General features: G+C 45.3%; 1 protein-coding gene across 1 annotated transcript in view; it reads left to right on the plus strand.

The window, feature by feature from the left end:
- Nucleotides 1–21,384, plus strand: part of Cad86C (Cadherin 86C) — a 136,288-nt gene that overhangs the window by 105,041 nt on the left and 9,863 nt on the right. The window contains 11 exon segments of the mRNA XM_077650297.1: nucleotides 20–220; nucleotides 2,164–2,325; nucleotides 3,830–3,994; nucleotides 4,455–4,525; nucleotides 5,230–5,473; nucleotides 12,046–12,174; nucleotides 12,176–12,280; nucleotides 13,368–13,447; nucleotides 13,920–13,991; nucleotides 14,852–14,923; nucleotides 19,984–20,151. Of these exon segments, the coding sequence (XP_077506423.1) occupies nucleotides 20–220; nucleotides 2,164–2,325; nucleotides 3,830–3,994; nucleotides 4,455–4,525; nucleotides 5,230–5,473; nucleotides 12,046–12,174; nucleotides 12,176–12,280; nucleotides 13,368–13,447; nucleotides 13,920–13,991; nucleotides 14,852–14,923; nucleotides 19,984–20,151 (1,469 nt within the window).

Raw genomic sequence — 21,384 nt, forward strand, 5'->3', positions numbered from 1 at the left:
ACTCTTTACTGTGGCGCAGGCGCGGGAGAGCTCTGGCACAGCCGAGTACCCCGCACAGGAGGCGTCCACGCAGCTGGCCGTGGTGCTTATGTCGCGAGAGAACCACCCGCCTGCCTTTGCCAGCGAAGTGTACGCGGGCTTCGTGGCCGAGCACAGTGCCCCTTCTACGGCGGTGCAGTGGGCGCCTGGTGTGATGGCTAAAGTTTACGACCGAGACCAGGTGAGTCCAGTCAGCAGCATTCGTGTGCATGACATTGGCCGGCAGTACATGGTCGTGATAACAAACTTTACAGCTTCCAAAATCAACGCTCCGCGGTGGTTCCAAATTGCAGTTTTTCCTGCGTTTTGGTTCCTCAGAATTATTTCTGACTCCTGCTGCGTTGGGATAGACTGCTACTACACTCTGAGAATAAGGCACGAGCTACTCGTCCCTCCCCCCTCCCCTTTTTTTTAATACTAAGAGAGGAAAGCGTGTTCATAAGCACATACCACAGCGTTGGAAGCCGTCAATATGACCCCCTTCAACGCTCCTAAATACATTCGTTTTTCAGCATGTGGCTTAGAAACAAGAATGTGTGCCATGTTGAAAGATTATTTGACCAAAACTTTCTTTTGTAAACACCAGGCGAGGCATAATTCATTTTAGAGGGTCTGTAAGGTCTAGTTCATGAAGCGGCGTTGTTTCAAATATTTAGTTCACTTTGCTGGATGACAGGGTTGTCGACGCGATCGCTGTTTTTTTTTTTTTACAGATATTATCGAGCCAAGAAACTACAATCTTAAGCGCATAAAAGCCCCTAGCATACATGGAATTCCAATCTTAGTGCGTCAATGTCGCTTTAGAAAGCATGGTTGACAAGACAAGGACACAAGGCTAATGCTTTAAATTTAATTTCACCTGAGCGCATAGTTTCTTAACAATCTACAAACGATGCGTATTAATCTGTGAGCATTTCTTAACAGGCTAAAACACGTAAAACGTTCTCACATGTTGCTTTGGTATTCTTCCTGTGAATTTTTTGGACGCAGTAATGGATTCTACGTCTACATTATCACTTTCCCGTGTCTGCTTTCTCGTGTCCGCACATTTTTGTCCGTCCGTCCGTCCGCCCATCGATCCGCAGACAGACACCTCACCAGCATAACAAGCTACTCTCGTGGATAGCAGCGCAGGTAGAGGCTCACTTTCATAGCAATGAAGAGCGCAATGTTTTTAAAGCACATTTATGCATGGCCACTGTAGGTTCAAGGATAGGTCATCGTACTCATGTGACCTTGGAAGATGAAGAAGAAGAAGCAGTAGACGTAGAAGAAAGCCTATCCCCCGCGTGGGTATGTGCCATATACCTGGGGTGAAGAAGAAGAAGAAGAATAAGAAGAAGAAGAAGAAGAAGAAGAAGAAGAAGAAGAAGAAGAAGAAGAAGAAGAAGAAGAAGAAGAAGAAGAAGAAGAAGAAGAAGAAGAAGAAGAAGAAGAAAGCCTCAGTAGAATCGATTACCTTGTTAGCTGTATACAAAATTTTGTCGCATGTCCAAAAATGCTCAGTTCTATTCCTGGTAATTCATATTTCTTTAATTCATTTGACTTTTCCAATTTTTATATTGATTTAGTCTTCTCACGACTATTTTTCCCCGCGCAAATACCTCATGGGGATTATCTACTGAACCTTGGCCAATCCCCCTGCGTGGGTATGTGCCATGCTTACTAAGGAGAAGAAGAAGAAGAAGAATACAGTGTGCTGGTACGGAAAGTACTTTGCAATGAAGACGAAAGGGGAGGGTCCACGTCCCCTTTCTCGGCGTTTTTTTTTCTGGCGGCGCAACGCGTGCACTCATGCCAGCACAGCATAGCGCTACTATCATCCATTCCTGCAGTAGTCTAGCCCGGCGTTAGCGCTGAATTTTTACCTCCAAGGCGGGCGCATTCAGAGAATAGACCGCCACTGTTTCAGTGTAGCATTCACTATGACCCGGAAGCACGAGCTTTTTGCAGCCTGGCGGGAGAAAAAGTAGAAAATACTTCAGTCAGTGGCATACTCGGCACGTTCCAACAGCTAATACTTGAAATATCAAGTCACTGTGCAGCGTGAAATTGAATGGCAAGCAACATAGAAACGCAAGGTACTGATGCAGCTGCCGCGGTTGCGTTTCACTTTTTTTTCAGGGGAGAAACAGTACGTTCAGGCTGTACCTGGAAGGAGAGGCGGCAAGTGTTTTCTCCATACACCCACAATCGGCCTCGCGGGAAGCCGATTTCGCCATCTTGGTTCAGGACTCCTCGAAGCTGGACTACGAGGTCGCGAACCCGAAGTATGTCGAGTTCATGGTGAGTGTCGTCCAAAAGTTAGCCTGCTAAGCCTAAAAAAACAGAAGCGCGAGAGGGAGTGAGTTGCTGTAGTTGAAGCCAAAATTCAATGAGTGTGTTTGGTTTCTTTTTTTTCCTTTGGTACAAAGCAGAAAAAAATGAAGAAGTGAGGTTTTTTTTCTGAGGTGTGGTGGCCAGGGGGAGGGGGAGTAAACTGAATTATTTTGATAGCATTGTTTTAATTATTCGACGCTTTAATATTTCTAGCGTTTGTTTAACGGGACGCATTAGTGAAACAATGAAGAAAATACTGTTTATATCGACGATGTGCAAACACTTACGAAAATAGAAGTGTCATTTCCGTCGCGTATGTCGTATGCATTGCCTTCTTCCGCCTGGTCGATGCTGGTGCAACACTATGCTCCCAAAATCACCGTTTTGCGCTTCAGATTCTATCTACAGGAAGTGTCTTTGCACTCTTGAAGGTTTCTGAATACATGGTACCCAGGTCAAATGTAGAAATTAGATTGATTTTACAGGCGAAAGCAACACCGGGGGCTGTCAGGTACGGCGTTGTGGAAGGTTTGTGATTGCGAGGATTTAACGTCCCGAAACGACTCAGGGTAGGAGTCATTAGTCATTAGGTGAGGTGAGTAACAGATACTAACGGTTTTCAGAACGACGGCAACCGGTATCCGACTCCCGCACTTGCCCACATACGGTGCTCTGGAACAAGACCAGTTCAGTTAGTCTCTCCCACACCCAGTGTAAATGTCTAACCTCTGCCTCAGCCCATTCACACTTCCCCTGACTTAACGCGTTTTGGGATATTGGGTGCATGTGAATGCCTCTCCACATGCTCGCATGATAAGGTACTAAGCGAACAAGTCGATGAAAGACGAAGAGCTTACAGTCTGGTCTGACGTAGAGAGCTAAATTGCGAAGTATACTTTGTGAGTTTACAAAAACGACCTTAAATGCTGAAATTTCTTAGCACTCTACCATGTGTAATAGGAGGAGCTTGTTCAACCGGTGTTGTTAATTCCCATCTCCGGCCTGCTTAAATCCAGTGCAGAAAAGTTTTCTCCTATTGATATCAAAATATCCCTGCCCTATAAATAACAGCCGCAGCCACCCTATCGCAGTCAATATTTTGCTTTAATCACCTTAATTACCTCTTTGCTGTCCCGGACGTTATTAGTCAGCTGAGGGCTCAATAGATCTGACTGACCTGACTGAAAATTCTTGTTTCCAAAAATTGTTCAAGAAACATTGGTTGAAGACTATCCAAACATTTTAGAATCTACAGAGAATTTTCAGGTATATATTGCAGCGTTCGTCTAGCAAAATTATAGGAATTGTTAAAGTGCTTCACACTCCAATTTATCGGCGTCTATTAATGTATATCCGCCTTTTCCACGACCGCTTTCATAAGTTTTTGGAATTAATCGCCGTGCCAGCAGGAGATTCATAAGTGTAATGAAAATATTTTTTCACGCTGCCCAACGAGTCTTGTTGCTTGCAGATCGTGGCGGCGGAAACGGAAGCTGTTCAGCCGCTCACGTCTTCCGTGGCTGTGCGGGTAAACATCGCGGACACCAACGACCACGCCCCCATGTTCACGAGTGACATGTACGAAGTAGTTGTGGCCGAAGACGCCAAGCCGGGCACCGTCATCGCCGCCGTCACTGTGAGTGATTTCCGCGGACCTGGTGATGGCCACAAGAACAAAGCACGCCTTGAAAGGCCGAGCGAAAAAGGCGTACTTTTGCTGCACAAATTCCCTTTACGCTGCACCAAAAGAAAATTAATAATTATATGCGTTTTATTGCACTTTTACTCATCGCCATCACTCTCATGCATTACACTCATACCTCATATATATAGGCACTCGTGCTAAGGTTCGTCCTTCATATTATACTCGCATTTCAAAAAGAAATTTGATACTAGCGTATTTTAATGCTAACCACACTCGCCCTACTCCCATCGCTACCCTCCTGTTTTTGTTTTTGTTTTTTTAATGATAGCCTGTGATTCATAATTATCATTCCTAAACTTGAATTCACAGGGTAGCTATCCTTACTTCAGATCTTAGGTATGTTCCATTTGAAAGGCATTTTGATATCTATCTTGCATTATCATTCACGCAGGCCACTGATCCGGACACTGGAAGCTTTGGCACAATCAAGTACACATCACTGAACGGTCCGATCGCCAGAAAGTAAGTGTTCTCTAATACTTTCTTACTCAGCCACTGCTGTGTTTCATCTTGCGCTGCACAAAAAGGCACGCAGCTCTTCTGTCTACATAAATATTGGAGACTAGATCATCTACTTTGGAGTGGCAGTGTCACTGGCTAATTCAGTTTAAGAAATTTGACATATTACATACCTCAAGAAATGGCCGCTTTGTGCCGCTTTGGCCTCGGTAACCGGTTGCTTGGCTTTTATCTATCAGTATATTTGCCCAGTTGCTATGTGTGCTAAGGCTACAATAGGAAACAAACGAAAAGTTGCACCTGTGACAGATAAGTATACAGATGATGTTCTATATGAGAACATCATTTGAATTCAAGTGCAAGCTATTTACGCAAAAAAACTTAAACCTTAACGTGAAAGCAGCCTTGACTTTTGTGCAGTCCTGAATTTCTCGCTTCAAATTTAACGGGTGCACTAGGTTTTTCACATTAATGATCGCCTTGTTGTTAAAGCATTAGGTGCTTTCCATGGTTAGCGCCCAGCATATCCCGGAGTAGCGCGAAAAACTCGCAAAAATCAGCGACAGGCTGCTGCTTAATCGTTTAAAGAGTACTCGGTAACAGTCACTAACAGGCAACATCATATCTGGCTGTATGCCCGATGTTGCCTATGGGTGTGCGCTCTCACGCACGCTGTCATGGGAGTTCGTGTGCGCGCGATTGTGCAGCCTGAAGTTGGACGCGGACACGGGCCAGGTGACGCTGCTGTCATCCGAAGGCCTCGACCGTGAGTCGGTGCCGGAATACGCCCTCACCGTCGAGGCACAGGATGGCGGAGGCCGCAGAGCGTCCACGCAACTCTTGGTCCGCCTAGGCGACGCAAATGACAACGCACCTTCGTTCCGGCAGCCCCGCTACGATGCCGTCCTCACGGCGGACCTGGCGGACTTCGCAGAGCCCCTCATCGTTCAGGTACAACGCATCCGTGCGCTAGGCGCGCTGGTGTGAAAGAACTTAGCTCTACAGGAACAAATCTCGGCAGGCATCCATCTATAGAAAACTTTCGTCGCTCATGCAGAAAGCATGTGTGTTTTAGGTTGCTCTCGAGAACCGACAGTGAGTTTCTGTCGGTCATTCAGCCACCTGGAATTGCCAACAGTCATAATTGACCTTATGCGGCCATTTTACAGCTTTAGCAGTAGAGTCCGTTTTCGGCAAAAAAGCCGTCCGCGCGCGCGCGCGCGCGCGCGTGTGTGTGTGTGTGTGTGTGTGTGTGTGTGTGTGTGTGTGTGTGTGTGTGTGTGTGTGTGTGTGTGTGTGTGTGTGTGTGTGTGTGTGTGTGTGTGTGTGTGTGTGTGTGTGTGTGTGTGTGTGTGTGTGTGTGTGTGTGTGTGTGTGTGTGTGTGTGTGTGTGTGTGTGTGTGTGTGTGTGTGTGTGTGTGTGTGTGTGTGTGTGTGTGTGTGTGTGTGTGTGTGTGTGTGTGTGTGTGTGTGTGTGTGTGTGTGTGTGTGTGTGTGTGTGTGTGTGTGTGTGTGTGTGTGTGTGTGTGTGTGTGTGTGTGTGTGTGTGTGTGTGTGTGTGTGTGTGTGTGTGTGTGTGTGTGTGTGTGTGTGTGTGTGTGTGTGTGTGTGTGTGTGTGTGTGTGTGTGTGTGTGTGTGTGTGTGTGTGTGTGTGTGTGTGTGTGTGTGTGTGTGTGTGTGTGTGTGTGTGTGTGTGTGTGTGTGTGTGTGTGTGTGTGTGTGTGTGTGTGTGTGTGTGTGTGTGTGTGTGTGTGTGTGTGTGTGTGTGTGTGTGTGTGTGTGTGTGTGTGTGTGTGTGTGTGTGTGTGTGTGTGTGTGTGTGTGTGTGTGTGTGTGTGTGTGTGTGTGTGTGTGTGTGTGTGTGTGTGTGTGTGTGTGTGTGTGTGTGTGTGTGTGTGTGTGTGTGTGTGTGTGTGTGTGTGTGTGTGTGTGTGTGTGTGTGTGTGTGTGTGTGTGTGTGTGTGTGTGTGTGTGTGTGTGTGTGTGTGTGTGTGTGTGTGTGTGTGTGTGTGTGTGTGTGTGTGTGTGTGTGTGTGTGTGTGTGTGTGTGTGTGTGTGTGTGTGTGTGTGTGTGTGTGTGTGTGTGTGTGTCCGGTAATGCCTCCTTCAGAGCACCCTCCGGTGGCTGCACCTCCAGGCACCCACCGGTAAAAATTCATCTCTCACCTACGAGCCTCCGCCTAACATCCACCCACCTCTACCTGGCTCCACCGTTCGAAAGCTTGCATCCAGCCAAAGCCCACGTATTTGCTGAATGAAAACGCGACGGCGAAACCAAAATTGAACACGCAAAGGGGATGCGATAAATGCAAAACGGAAAGTGCAACCAATATTTTAACGCTGACTTGTCGCATCGCATCATATGATAGACTATACATTTTTTACTCTCGCAAACTTTCTGATTCAACGGAAATGCCGATTTAATGTTCGTAGTATATCTGTCACTCCACGCAGTGCACACAATTGTCCGGAGTTAGCATGTGAATCGGGAAGATTGCTGACAATTATAATACGCTTCAAGCGTATCACAGAGCGTTCTTGTTACAAGAAATGCCCCCGGGCGTCTGGATCAATGCGTCGCTGCGTGCACGTAACTTGAGCCACTGCGTGAATGCGGTGACGTTATAGTCGAAATATAAAACACTGCTACTAAATCGTAATTTCAAGAAAAGCGTAATTTTAATACACCTACGGTTCCAAAATCCGCTCAAAGTTTTATATGGTAAAGGGTTCATGTTTCATGGCTGTACAGTGCGTGAGCCAGAAGCCGGAAATGACAGGCTCTCAGTCTTATAAGATAATGGCCGCAAAAAAAGGTCGTCCATTTTACTCTATACCATGAGCATGATTCTGGACGACAGGAAAACAGCGTATAGCCTCTTCGGTAATTATATCTTCTCTTCACGTTCTGTGGTTATACTAGTCGCTAAAAGCGTAAAGCAAGCAAGCCCGGGCCAGGCCACTCTGACGCGTGCTTCGCTCTTCTAGCTGAGTTTTCTTTGCAGTGCAAAGAGTAACGCAAGCCATGCTCTCGGCCGCTCAGACAATTTTACGACCACAGGTTAATACAAAGGGTGCCAGCTTTCTCTTTTTATCGTGTTCCCTCATTCTGATAAAATATGAGCTGCCTCTTGCCTCCTGCATTCAGTCACGCAGATGTAGTCGCCGAAGCTATATGCAAAAGCAATAGGCCCAAGAGTTATGGCGCTGGTAGGTCACGTTAGCACGCTACTGAGAGGCTGGTTTATTGGAATGGCTATAAAATGGCGGCGGTGGTTGCCGGAGGACGTGCCCACTCTCCCCGCTTAATCTCAGCGAAATTCAACATACTGAAGTCTACTGCACAGTGAATGCTCGTTAGGCGAAACCGGAGAGACGGAAAGGTATCTTAAATATTGCTGGGGGTATGAAACTGGCTATGCGTCAGATACGCTGCTCAAAATGAGAACGATGATCACGAGTGAGAAACGCTGTAGCCGAAGCCTCTGTATCAGTTTCTATCACCGGGGGTTCTCTATCGTGTAGCTAATTCTGAGCGCATGGTCATTTCTTTTTTCCTTTTCGCCTTCATCAAAATTAAGTAGCCATGTAGCCATGTACGCGCGCGCTCACGCACACAAACGCACACACATGCATGCACAAATGACCAAGGGCTGTTGTTCACATATGTTCAATACTGGACTAAGAAAAATAGCTTGATTTTTCATGAACGGACTCGAGGAGATTGGCGGGGGGACACAGCGCGAATACACGCGGATACACACAAAAGAACGGAGAGGGCATGCGCTAAAACTGCCAACAAGTTCATTGCAATCAAAGTGCAATATTTATACACCAACCGTGACCCACGTGACAAAAAAGAAAAAGCGTAAATAAGAAACAACAAACGAGACAAAGGGGGCCGAAGCAAACGTCAGCCTTCGATCGAATCTCAAAACATGCTCATCATCAGCACACCCAGATATCTAAACTCACGGCAGCATTTAAGAAACCGGACCCCTGACAAGATGACAACTAGCTGTGGGTCAACCCGGCTGAACCTAGTAATACGAGCGATAACTCTGTTAAGCCTGGTTAGCCATGGTTTATCCATGGTTTAGCTTTGAACAAACTTTATTACATATCAGTGTATTGGCTTGGACGGTGACTATACATAGTCCGTCGAAGCGCTAGTTACGACACGTAGCTCATCCATGGTTTTCTGTGAAGGTAAGCACATGCCACACGCTTTTATATAGCGAGCGGCGCGTCACGCGATTTTCGGAAGTTGCGATAGGGCCGTCGGCGAGAGTGCCGCAGCTGCGGGGAAGCTTATCGAGTTACGTGGCATGACGTCCGAGCCAAGCCTCCGCTCCTCCTGGTTTGAAGGTCAAATTTCATAGCCACATGACCTTCAGCTTTGTACGGGGGAGGAGTAGAGCTATCGCTCTAAAGCACAAAAAAAAAACGATAATGAATGAGCTAGACTAAAAGCAGCCTAGCGAGAGCAGTTTCAAAAACATAGAAGCAAAAGCAGAGTTGAAAAAAGTGCAAGTTAACCCAATTTGCAACAGCAACAACAATTTCAACAAATGTATTTAGGTTCGAAGCGATAGCTTAATCAAAAACTACGGCCGCCGCTACAGAACGTCCACGGAAGTTTCTTTCTAAACCAACACTAAACGCATCAATAAAACGCAAAAGCAATGTCAGATTAATGCCGTTCTAAAAAAAATGAGTACCTTGCCAAATAGATCAATCGAAGCGGCGCCAACAAACTGGTCTCCGGCTTTGGCAATCAGCAGTGCTTCAAAGATTATCCTTTCATTTTCAGTGATCCTTCTTTTATACAACGGCTCGCAGTTTTTGCACCTCTTACAGTGATAATCAAGATGGCCGCCAGCCTTGTTACGTACACGCTTCCGCGGTTCCCGTATCGCTGACTTAGCTGCCGGTCTGGCCGCTGTATATACATCCACACTCAAAAGAATATCAGAGATACGAGCGTAGCCCAGTCCGTGAATGGATCAACGTATTTCTTTGAGCACGGCACTTTTTTTTTTCATTTTGCCCGAAGAGTAAATTTTGGCTAATTGGCAAAGGGCTGAAAAAACAATTAATGTTATGTTGTTTCGCGACCTTCTTTAAGTTGTGAGACACCTAATGAAGGTACCGTAATTGCAGCCAGAGATTGCCTTGCTTTTAAAGCGATGGGTTTAGGGCTTCCGTTCTGCTGAATATACGGTGTCCCGTGGCGTCGGGCGTTGTTGTGAAACTTCGCATTGGCCGAAAAGGCTCGACGTCACACGTGGAGCGGCGGGATTGAATGAAAAGTCTCCAAAACATCAGATATATGGCGATTAGAAGGTCGCAGCTTGACTCAAACGTTATTACGACATGTAGTTATATAAAGTAAATTAATTGCGCTGAAAAGAAAATTGGGGTAAATATGTAGTGGAGAATTGAACTTCTGACGCTTCCATTGACAGTAAGACATGATACATTCGTACGGCTTGGATGAAGCGTGGTTTTGTATGTATGTTGTGTAGTCTTTCACATAATCTGGTAGCTGACGAGTGCATGCTAATGAACGTGCGTGATTGGAGAGGCCCTCATCAAGAGAGTAGTGATTAAGCGAGTAGCATGTCTGTGAGGAGTGAGCGTACACGAACTACAGTATGTAGTGCCATGCGGAATTGGTGCGTCATGTGAGCTGGTAACATTAATAGAGCACGTGATCGGTCATTGTGGTAATCAGATCACGTGGATTCGCTGCTGGGACGCATTAACGCTATAGCATCATCCCTTAACGGTGGAGCTTAAGTGTCTCCCCAATTTTTCTTCTTAACTATTTTACTGACTTACAAGGCTAGCGTTTCTTTTTCATCGGTGTACTTACAATGGTTTTTAGTATTGGTTTGAAAAAATTGCCGCGTGTGGCTGTTGTTTTTGACAAATCTATCTCTCTGAACGGTGAGTCACATGAGGTCCCATAGCGCAGAAAACTGGGACCTGGAATATCTTTCTTGAAACTGTTTTTGTTTTAGTCGCAGATCAAGTTATTAACCTGTACTTTTCACTCTGCTTTTTCTCATTGTTTTTGGCTCCCCTTTCACTGGGCTGCTTTTAGTCCAGTTCATTCTTCACTGTTTTGTTTTGTTTTGTTTTCATCTTGTCACCATGTCCAGTTTCTTCTGGCTGCGCTACGTTTAGATATCTGGGTGTACTTGTGATGGGGGGGGGGGGGGGGAACCATGTTTCAAGTCCACTCGAAGGATGAAGCTTTGCTTCGGCCTTCTTTGTCTCGTTTGTTCCTTACTGTTCACACTCTGTTCCTCTTGCCACGTGGGCCACGGATTGTGCACAAATCCTGTTCTTTGCTCGCAATTCGCAATTGGTGGTAGCTTTACCACCTGTCCAGTCGGTCCTTTTGTGCTCGCCCTCACCCGCCGACCCTCTTGAGGAGAGGAGCTTCCTGAGAACCTTCGAACACCCTGCTGCGAGTCACCCTCTTTGTGTGCTGATATGAGCAGCAGTCTGTCGCTCTGAATGAATTTATGCGCTTCACCTGCTTGTCGCGACGATCTTTTGAGGAATATCTGATCTTCTTTCAAGTCTCACAGAAGGCTTCTTTCCTCGATGAATACAACCCCGGCTGCTAAGATAACCCATGTAAGCCAGCTTCGAGTGAAAGTAGGGTGCTTGTGAGCAGGACTTAAGCCTGCGTACTATACTAGACGACATCGCACTCGCATTTGCTTAGAGATAGGCTCGACATGCCACCGCAGGAAAACCTCTAATAATGTTAGAAATAATGAAATACCGCCGACACCTTTTCTACATTTCCGCATGTAAGAACTCACTTCGTCGTACTCACCGTCGTTTGTTTGCTTCCTTGCTTTCTTCGTCATTTGTTCGTTTGACCGCTGTATAAATACTAATTAGGTGGCAAAGCTCCTCGTCTTGTGATGGCACAGTGTGGGATGGCTTGACATTGAGACAAAATTTCTTCGGGGCGAGTACCTTATAGAATAGCGGTTGACTTCTAGCGCTCTAGAAAACCAAAGAGAATTCTGTAGAAATCGCCGCCCCAGTCTACAGCCCACCGTTCAATATTTTTGCACAAGTGCGACGGGGACTGTACGACATTTTACCGAGCCTTTCAAATATCGCTAGTTACCATTCTGAGGATATAAGCTTAATGAGACGCAAAAACAAAGGTTCCTACAAAATTGCAACTGCAACAGAGTGTGTAAATTGACAAGAAAGATAATGTTTCTCTCAGGTCAGTAGTTTATTTAAATAATTATGTCCGCACTGCTCGGCTTCTTCAAAAAAATTTCTTTTTGCAAGCCTCAACTTCGAATGCTAGCAAGTGGAATATTGTGTTGATCAAACCAAGAAGAACTCGGCTCTAAAACATTTACTCTGAGTATTTGGCTCAAGACGCCAAATAAACTTGTCTTAAAGCTTCCAAACAAACGCTGAACCCCTCCCCACTGCTTTTTTTTTTCGGCACAGGCCACAGACGCCGACGCGCCAGGTCCCAGACGCCGACGCGCCAGGTCCAAACAGCAACGTGACGTACGAGATCGTGAGCGGCAACTACGAGCAGAAGTTCCGCATCAACCCCGTGTCGGGCGCCCTGAGCCTGTCGGCGCCCCTTTCGGCGTCAACGGGGGGCCCGCGCTGGCTTGCCGCTTGTGCTTACGGTGCGGGCCCACGATCAGGGCATTCCCGTGCGCTCGGCGTCAGTGCCCGTGCGAGTGCACACGCAGGTGAGCGGCATAGCTTTCCGGATATGGAAAGAATAAAAAAGGGCAAGCGATGGATAGACAACAAATGATTAAGGGGGCAGAAAAGAATCGAAAAGTGGGCGAGTTGGTGCCCGCTCGAGTTGACGTATACAGTGCAAAAAAGACGACAAAGGCAGGGAAAGACTACACGGCACATCCTCTATCGAGTGGAAATTTCATTCAGAGAGCCGAAAATCTATACGTATTTGAAAAGAGCCAAAATACAAGCTAAGAAGTGGCAGGCATTTAACGTAGTTAAACTGAGTAGACGTGTGAAAGCAGGTGTTCATTCTTCAATTAGAGGAAGCACTTAAGCTACGCCTGAAGGGTATGACGCGATATTTTTTAGTGGTTTAATGCGCGTATATGCGGAATTGGCGGCATTCTCTACTTAACATTCATAGATCGCTAAGAGGCCTCATACCACTACCAGCGCAGTGGCGCAGCGGTTAAGCGACGCGCCACTGCACTGGCAGGTGGCTGTTTCTGTCACCGCCACCGGTATAGGGATTGTGCGACCCGTGTTGCTCTCATTCCCGAGCGACCTCTCGCGCTATTGGCGCGACGCTCCTCCGAACTTCCCCGAGCTTACCCGAGTAACTCGGGTTGCTAGGCAACGGCACAAGATCGTGCGGTGAACGTATATGTACGGTGACAAGATTCTTGGCACGTGTTGGTGAGCGTATGAGTTTTGGGCACTGCAACCTAGTTCTGTGCTTGCAGAGTATGAGTGAGTGTAGTGGTATAGGATTGGATGTATAAAATATACAAACCAAGTTGAGATGTTTTGAGAGCTGATTTGAAGCTAGCGAAAATTAGCGCCTTTCTGCAACAATTAGTCTGTGAAGAGTATTGAGGACATTTGTGGTCTTGCATCTTTAGAGAGTTTCCACACTTTGTTGCACCAGTGCTTTTGAATTCGTTATTGTATATGCAGGAACAGTCTAGCCGTTTGAAAATTATGGCTTAATGGGGTGCTAACAAAGCAGTACTCTCACTTTTAAAGCCATGTAATCAAAATCCGTGAACTTTTTTTTCCTGTTATTTCTCGACCTTGTTGCCCTCTCAGGAGTACCTGAACAGATCTATAGTCGTCGTCCTGCCAGGAAGCGAGGACCAAGTCCGCCCCAGGAAGGAAAACATTGAAAGGTATAAACGAAACACCACTCTCAAGCTGCGCTTTGTTCAAGAGAGTGCGTTTTATTCGTGGTTGCGGTCGCTGCAATAAAGTGTCTGTAGGACAGAAGTAATGCTCGTGTGCTGAAGCTTAAACTCCAGTAACCTAATCCAGATTGTCAATGTCGATCAGGTACGCGTCCCATCATCCCATTCCCCAGGATGGAGACATCGTGCGTCGCACATGGCTGGAATATACTGTATACGATGCAGTGCGGCAAGGTCGAGGACGCAGTTACTTTCAAAATTACTGCGGCTGTTCAGTTAGTCTGAAATGTAGGTACAGCTCGCCTTTGACCACATTCCGGTGAATTTGATGCCGAAGGAAACAATTATACTCCTGACCGATTATACTATACTGGCCGAATCAGAAAATTCCAAGTGGTATATAGCATGTGCGACGTGCACCCCGGCAGTTAACGAACGCACATGTTATTCATTTCAGGGGCCTCTCTGATCTTCTCGGTGCCAACGTCAACATTTACTCAATTATGCCTCACAACGGGTCCAAGAATGCGTAAGTAGCAAATTCCTTGAACGTTTCACTTCATCTGCCACCGTAAAAGATAATCAGAACAGATGACCATGTGCGAAGTTTCGTGACAAACTTCGTTGAGGCAAGAGGCGCTCTTCAGGCTTTCTTTTTTTTTTATTGGAAAGCTTTTCTTGAAAATAAACATTTCTGGCTAGATGTTGCTGCGAGGCGCTGACTCCATATCGTGCAGAGTTCTGAGCTCTGGTTGATTGCAATTCTGATAGAGTTTTAAGTAGCTTATGTTGCACCAGTTTTTCCTCGCGACCTTTTTCATCGTCAAATACGAAAGGTATAGGCTGATTTTTCTTGTTACACGGGTCCCGAACACTCTGGCATCCCAGTGCAGACAAGGTTACTTTTAGAGATCCGCGATTTCAAGAAAAAGAGAGTATGCCTGGAGGCTTTTTAATGCTTGCTCTAACTGAACATAAGAGGAGTTTTTTTTTTTTTTTGTCGCAATGAGCCAAATTCAGACATCGAACTTAAGCGAAATTCAGCTGTGATTGTAAGTTCGCAGACAGATATTTCCTTTGAAAAATATCAGAATGAAATGAGCCATAAAGCTAGGATTTTAAAGCATATCACGTAACAGCTTCCAATGCTTGCTGTGGACAAAAATCTTCCGCTTTTTTTGTACGATTGCTTTCAAGGTGGATCTCGCTCATTTAGAAAAAAAAATCTTCAAAAGGTTCTGATCCTGTAAACGTGAGTCAGTAAATGCTGCTAGTAAAAAAAAAAATTCCTTATGGTAATCTGATGAAAAAAGGCGGTAAAGCAAAACAAAAAGAAAGCCTCCGGATTTGCTTTTTAGTGATGAATAGAACACTCTTTTATGTACGCAGGACTGTTGCTCGAGCCTGGGCCGTTTATGAGTCGCAGCCTATCGACCTCGTCTCTTTCGGCAAGATTATGAGGTGAGTATGGATCAAACTAATTGCGCTAATCTCAGAGACAACAATGCCGCTGTCGCTTCGCTTTTTTTATTCGTTTGCTTTCATTTTCTTTTCACTAATAGGTTTTGCGCATTCCACTTCACGTTCTTAATGTAATACCGCGCGCAAACGAAGCAGTTTGTATTGACGCGAAGCTTTGTCATGTTTGTTTGTTCATGCTGGAAGCCGCCGACACTCGGCCTCATCGATTTCTTTCTGAGGTGAGCGGCGACGAGATGTCTATGGCAAGACTGTAGCCGCAATGTTCGAGGCCTTCTTTGCAACTCCAGGTACTTCTCGTCCATGTGTCTAAAGAGAGCGTGTTTGCAAACTGAAGTCGATGAAAGGGATTGCGGAAGACTGCCGTCATCACGCCGGATGCTAATGGTCTAATCGAGTTTAAGATAATGGCAGTTGAACTTGGGTGCCAGCAATGTTCCAGCGTATAAGGGATACAGCAGTGGTACATAAGTGACAAATTTGTCTCGTATACTTAGATGATATCGTCGCTTTTGCCTCGAAATTTAACGATTCTGTAGAAAGGCTTCAGACAGTGCTGGCGGCAATAAAGTCATCAGGGTTAACCTTAAAGTTTAAGAAGTTCCGCTTCGCTTACTATAGAACCGCTGTTTTTAGGCCACATCGTAAGCAAGGATGGAGTAGGTCAGAAACGGCATAAAGCAGCTGCTATCGCGCAGTTTCCGCACAGCCAGCCGGCAAGAAAGCTGTGCGCAGATTTCTGGGACTGGGCGTGTAATTTGCGAGTATGTTTTTGCAGGCTAGTTGGTGCCTAAGCATTCTGGGTTTTTTGCGCAAAAGACACGACACAAAAGAAACGAGGTAGACAGGACAAGCGCTTTGACGGCTTGTCAAGTGACGGCTTGTCAAGAACTTTTCGCACATTGCCGAACCGTTGACGTAGCTGGCGAAGTAAGATATTTATTTATTTATTTTATTGCTTGCTTGCTTGCTTGCTTGTTTATTTATTTATTTATTTATTTATTTATTTATTTATTTATTTATTTATTTATTTATTTATTTATTTATTTATTTACAAAAGACTGCTGGCTTTATTGCAAAGCCTTAAGCAGGAGTGGGTTTTAAAATACACTTTGACAAAAAGAAAATCTCCGTGTAGTACACGCTATTTAGTACACAATACAGAAGAAATGAACGAGAAAAAGAAACAACATTATACATTAGACGACGTCCCGCCGTCAAAATGAGCACTGTGAAAAAAAAAGAAAAATGTTGAAAGTTAAAATATTATGAATTCTTAAGCAAAACCTTTAACGACTCCACAGTAGAATACTCTACAATATTTGCTTTCAGGACATTCCAGTCCCGCAAAAAATAATTCTTATATGTTTCAGTGCGGCATGAGTACTTCACATTTAAGTAATGGTAAGCTTGTGTTGAACGACCCGGGACGAGCTCTATGTACTTGCTACTGTTAATTCCTAACTTGTGAACAATCATAAACATTTACTTGAGTCTCTCGCGGTATCTCCTGAGCTGCAAAGACTCCAAATAGGCTTTGTCAAGTAGCGTGGTAGGAGACGTCTGCCAGCAGTATGAATTATAAATAAATCGCACTGACATTCTTTGAATATAATCGAGTATTTTAATGTTTTCCCTATTATAAGTGTCCCACCCAACGAAGGCGTGTTCTAAAACAGGTAGGATAAAGGTTTTGTATGCTAGTAACTTAAAATTCCGGCGTGAAGTGCCGGAGATACCTTCTTAAATAGCCAAGTTTCTTCATAGCTTTTTTTTAATGTTAGAAATGTGTTTGTTCCGCCGTAGATAAGAGCTAATCGTTAATCCCAAGTACTTAATTGTAGCTGTCCACGGTAGATAAAGGACGACTATTCATAGTATAGGCAAAACTTAATGGCTGCTTTTTCCGGGTGGTATACATTGAAACAGTTTTTTAGTATTAATGCTCATCTGCCATGTTGAGCATCAATCATGAATTTTAGTCAAGGCGTCATTAAGAAAAAGATGGTCAGCAGGAGTTCGTATTTCATGATATAGTACACAATCATCGGCAAACAGCTTGATTTTGACAGGAAATTCTTTAACAACGTCATTTATAAAAATTAAAAAGAACAATGACCTGAATATTGAGCCTTGTGGGATACCGGAGCTTACCAAAGCTGGGCTCGAACATGCATTACCGATTGATATGGACTGAGATCGACCCGATAGTTACGCCTGTACCCACGCCAACAGCAAATCGTTTTTCAAGATATTCTTTAGTTTTAGCAAGAACATTTTATTTGAGACACTACTAAATGCTTTTTTTTTAATCTAAAAAATTGACATCAATTTGGTTATCAATAACTGCGGCAAAGTCCTGAATTGTCTCCAGCAGTTGCGTCACTGTAGACAAGCCCTTACGAAAACCGTGTGGCCGGTTGTCAATTACGGGATTGGTTTCCAGGAAGGCTGACATATGCCGAAAAAGTAGATGTTCAAGTATCTTTGAAGAAGTACACAATAAAGATATTGGCCTATATGAGCTAAATAGAGATGAGTTTTCAGTTTTGGGAATGGCCATTCAAATGGGAGGCTTCGCAACTAGCAGCACTCCAAGTACTTCCTTGTTGCTTACAGCCGCCGCACTTCGACGAAAACGCTGAACCCGAGATTCACATAGCCGCAAGCAGCGTGAGCTTTCATGCCGTTCTCTTGCAGAAGAAACACGGCCGCCAGAGAGTCACAGCGTATGCCAGTAGCCCTTTGTCAGGGACAAAAGCCAACTATTCAACAACAGAGAAGGAGTGCTTTAGTCTAGGCCACATCAAAACTCTGCCCGTACCTATTCGGCAGGCCATTCAAAGTTGTGAACAGCCATCACACGATGTGTTGGCTTGCCAGCTTGAAGGAGCTTGCGACTCCAAGAGTTGGACGTCATCGTGGTCTACAATTCTGGAGACAAGCAGTGCGACGCAGACTGCTTGTGACAAGCCCCCTCGACACGCGGCTGAAAGAAGACGATGACGACGCCTTCCTGAGACTGCTAAGCGCCAGCAGTTTCTCAGCCATGGAGACTTTGAAATGATTACTTCCATAAGCGTCGTAGCAAAATCTTTTCGTAAAGCTAATGTTCTTCATGCGAAACGGTCTCTGAGCACTTGTATACATGTATAAACGTGAAAAAGTTTCTTATGCTCTTCGTTTGTTAACTGCCGTATTTGTCGGTTGGCTCTGTATTTGCCCTGTGCTAAAAAGTGCAACCTCTGTGCGCTTGTGAAAGCCGAGCAGTCATTTTACTACCATAATGTTTAGACGTTTGAGGTTGAACATGCTTCGTTAAAAGCTAGAAGGAAAACAACAAACAATAAAATGGCGAAAGGGTTTACTTTGGCAAAGCATGCTTTGCTAATCTCTGTTATTTAGGTGTGTGTTTTTACTTAACGGTTGCAAGTAAGAACGTTTTTTTCAAACCACCGGTCCCAAAGAGCCCCACTATGCGGCCTTGCTTTGAGGGAAGCGATTGAACAAAGCCTTTCTACAGGAACCACACGAGCAAGTTGTCGCGTTGTTTTCATGAAGGCCCCTTTTATCAACTGATAAAAGCGAAGCATAGCCATGTCGGCTCGACGATCTTCGAGGTATAGCTAAGACACTCAAGTTTCACTAGAGCCTCTTGAGAACTACGGCTTGTTGCAGCTGGCTGCTCCGAAAGAAAGGAATACGCCAGGTGATGCATTTGAGATGTCGGCGCTGATAACCCTCTTAGCCCGCGTGTGTAAACTTGCGTGACCTTTATCGTGGTTACAATGTAAGCAACCAATTTTCTGTAAGCTTCTGAGCTTGAGGGCGAAAGTCTTCTATATGTGTTGGCAACCACCGAAAACATTAGAGATTAAGGGGTGCTGTTTCTACGATACTGGCGCCTGTCTCCTTTTCCCTTCTGTCAGTGAGTGTGCACAAGCGCAATATATACGTCGTCGGTCTTCCAAACAGCGTATGCAGGCAGAAAGACGGCTGACCAGGCCAACGGCGCTGGCATCGTCTTTTCCTCGCTATTCCTTTTTTTTTCGGTGTGCTACCGCCTTAGCGAGCTCCTCCGACCCAAAGTCTTACACATAGCAGCCTCAAAATTGGTGGAAACTTCTTGTTTTGAGTATCGGGTGTCGTCAAAATTTCCGGTACACTAAAAATGTATTTCCGATACCTATACTCCGATATTTTCATTTTTGGCAAGCGATATCTAATACCGATTCACAAAGAGTATCGAAAGATATATATAGTATCGAAGATACATGTATATTCGATACTGCACATGCCTGCCTATGATGGCGCTACGCAGCATACAAGTCAGGTTACTGAGTCTGGCTACCAATCCGCCGTCGACGGCTCAGTGAAAACTTTTGCTCCACTTCTTTTGGCCGCACAAGGTCCTTCAGCTTGGAAAACTTGACCACTAAGTAGCTCCGTGCGGAACGATGGCATCGCAGTGACGCCAGGAACGCCCAGAAGTGGGGATTGTAGTGCGCCTAGAACCTTATTTCAAGCGCTAATGGTCACTAGGGCTTGCATTTTTTTTATTTTGTCTGCCTTTTCTTTCAAGCATCGGGTAAATGTTTATATCAGAGGGAAGTAACCACGCGAAGCTTTGGTATATTTGTTTGGTCATGCTCGAAGCTGTCGGCACGCGCCCTAATCACTGTTTCTAACGCGACTGGCGAGTCGTGACCAGATTTTTCTGGCCTAGCCGTGCGCAAGTTTCTACGATGTTCAAGAGAATCGTGGGTGTCGCAGATGCCTTCCTTGTCCCAAAGCTTCATTTTTCACTTTTAGTTCAGCGCGGCCGGGATCGACGGCCAGTCTGATTTTCGTCGACCGTCGTGTTCACTCATTTTAAGGACACAAGTTCGAATATTAGGCGGTTTGTTTTCAAAGCCTTCAGCCGCCTCCTTGCTGCCCGAGCGTCATCACCACCACGTGACAGTATGAATGGGCGATTGGTAATAATGCGGCTCCGCATGTGGTGTACGCTGAGAGCCTGTCACTTTTGGATCTGTTCGCAGCAACCTGTACGGCAAGAACTACGAGCAGATATCCGTGGAGAGAGAGACGCTGCTCCTGAAGCGATCGGGAAACGACCGCGTCTTCTGGATCCTGCTGATTGTACTCATTCTCATCATACTCCTACTACTGCTCATCATGCTATGCTGCTGCTGGAAATACTTCCTCAGGTGAGCCGCGAGTTTAATTCCTTATGACCTCAAAGCAGTTTCCTACTTTGAAACGTAAGCTCTTGATGAAAACAAAATCTAAGTGTTGGTATTACACTGCACCCACGCCTATCTTTCTTACTCAGCGTAAGGTGTCAAAACACCACTAGGTAATTGGTGCGCCGTCCGCTGTGGCAGGAGTTGACCTTTTCAGTGACTCACACTTACCAGTGAGAGGTAGCATAAAGGCTTGGACATCTGTGGCGAATATAGCCTTGCAAAATTCTGTTAAGGGGCGTTCAACAGCGCTACCTAATCTGCCAAGAGCTCCATTCGTGAAAATTTGGGCCGTATACAATTACAAAAATCGACCGATCTTATTCTGCATATGAAAAAGATGAGTACTAGAGTAAACTTTTGCCTGCATCGAAAATTTTCACGCTGCCTCAATTACACAGCTTCTCCCATCTCGCGTGCTTAGTTTCTTTCTTCTTTCTTCACTCTGCGTGCACTCTATCTCGCAACACAAACAGCAATGAATATAGCGTGCAATGGTGGTGTGTACATGTCTGTGAATAGCGTGTTTGGTTGTCGCTTGTACGACACTCTGCTATTCAAGGTGATTTCATCTCCACTGACGAGGCTCAGCTGTTAACTGCGGCCCACTTTCTAGTGTAGTGCCCCGAACTAGACGAGTCTGCTAAGTGACAGGAGAAATGTCACCAGCCGAGCAATCCTTCGCCATATACCGCTTGGACGCAGAGACTGCATCATCGCCCACTCCTCGACTCCATTTGATCGTCCAACCTTTTTTTTCATTTATTTAACGACCCTTTTTTTTTCAACGATCATTATATACCCCGTTTATGCCCTGAGGTAATAAACATCACTTAAGAAGGAAGATCACCATGAAGTACTCACTGTTAGTGGAGCTGTGCATTCAATGGGGCAGATGGAAGCGAGCCACACGCCAACTTTCCTTTTCCCACATGCTGAAGACCAACTACTCCCCTCTGACCCCATTTACATAACGTGCCTTATTCAGGCACCAGGTGTCAGTGCTCTTAGACTGCGGTTTTCGGCTTCTCAGCCCGTATGTAACTGACCTAAAGAGGAAAAAGCTTGTAATGAAACACGTTAAGCTTAAATATACTTTTAAAGAGCTACAAAAAACAAAAGTCTGGCAACCACTAGAAAAGAAAGAAAGCTCAGCTTGAGATTAGAACTAATAGCTATCAGATTAAAAAATATGTT

The sequence above is a fragment of the Amblyomma americanum genome, chromosome 1, assembly GCF_052857255.1.
Source record: "Amblyomma americanum isolate KBUSLIRL-KWMA chromosome 1, ASM5285725v1, whole genome shotgun sequence".
In the NCBI taxonomy this organism is placed as follows: domain Eukaryota; kingdom Metazoa; phylum Arthropoda; class Arachnida; order Ixodida; family Ixodidae; genus Amblyomma; species Amblyomma americanum.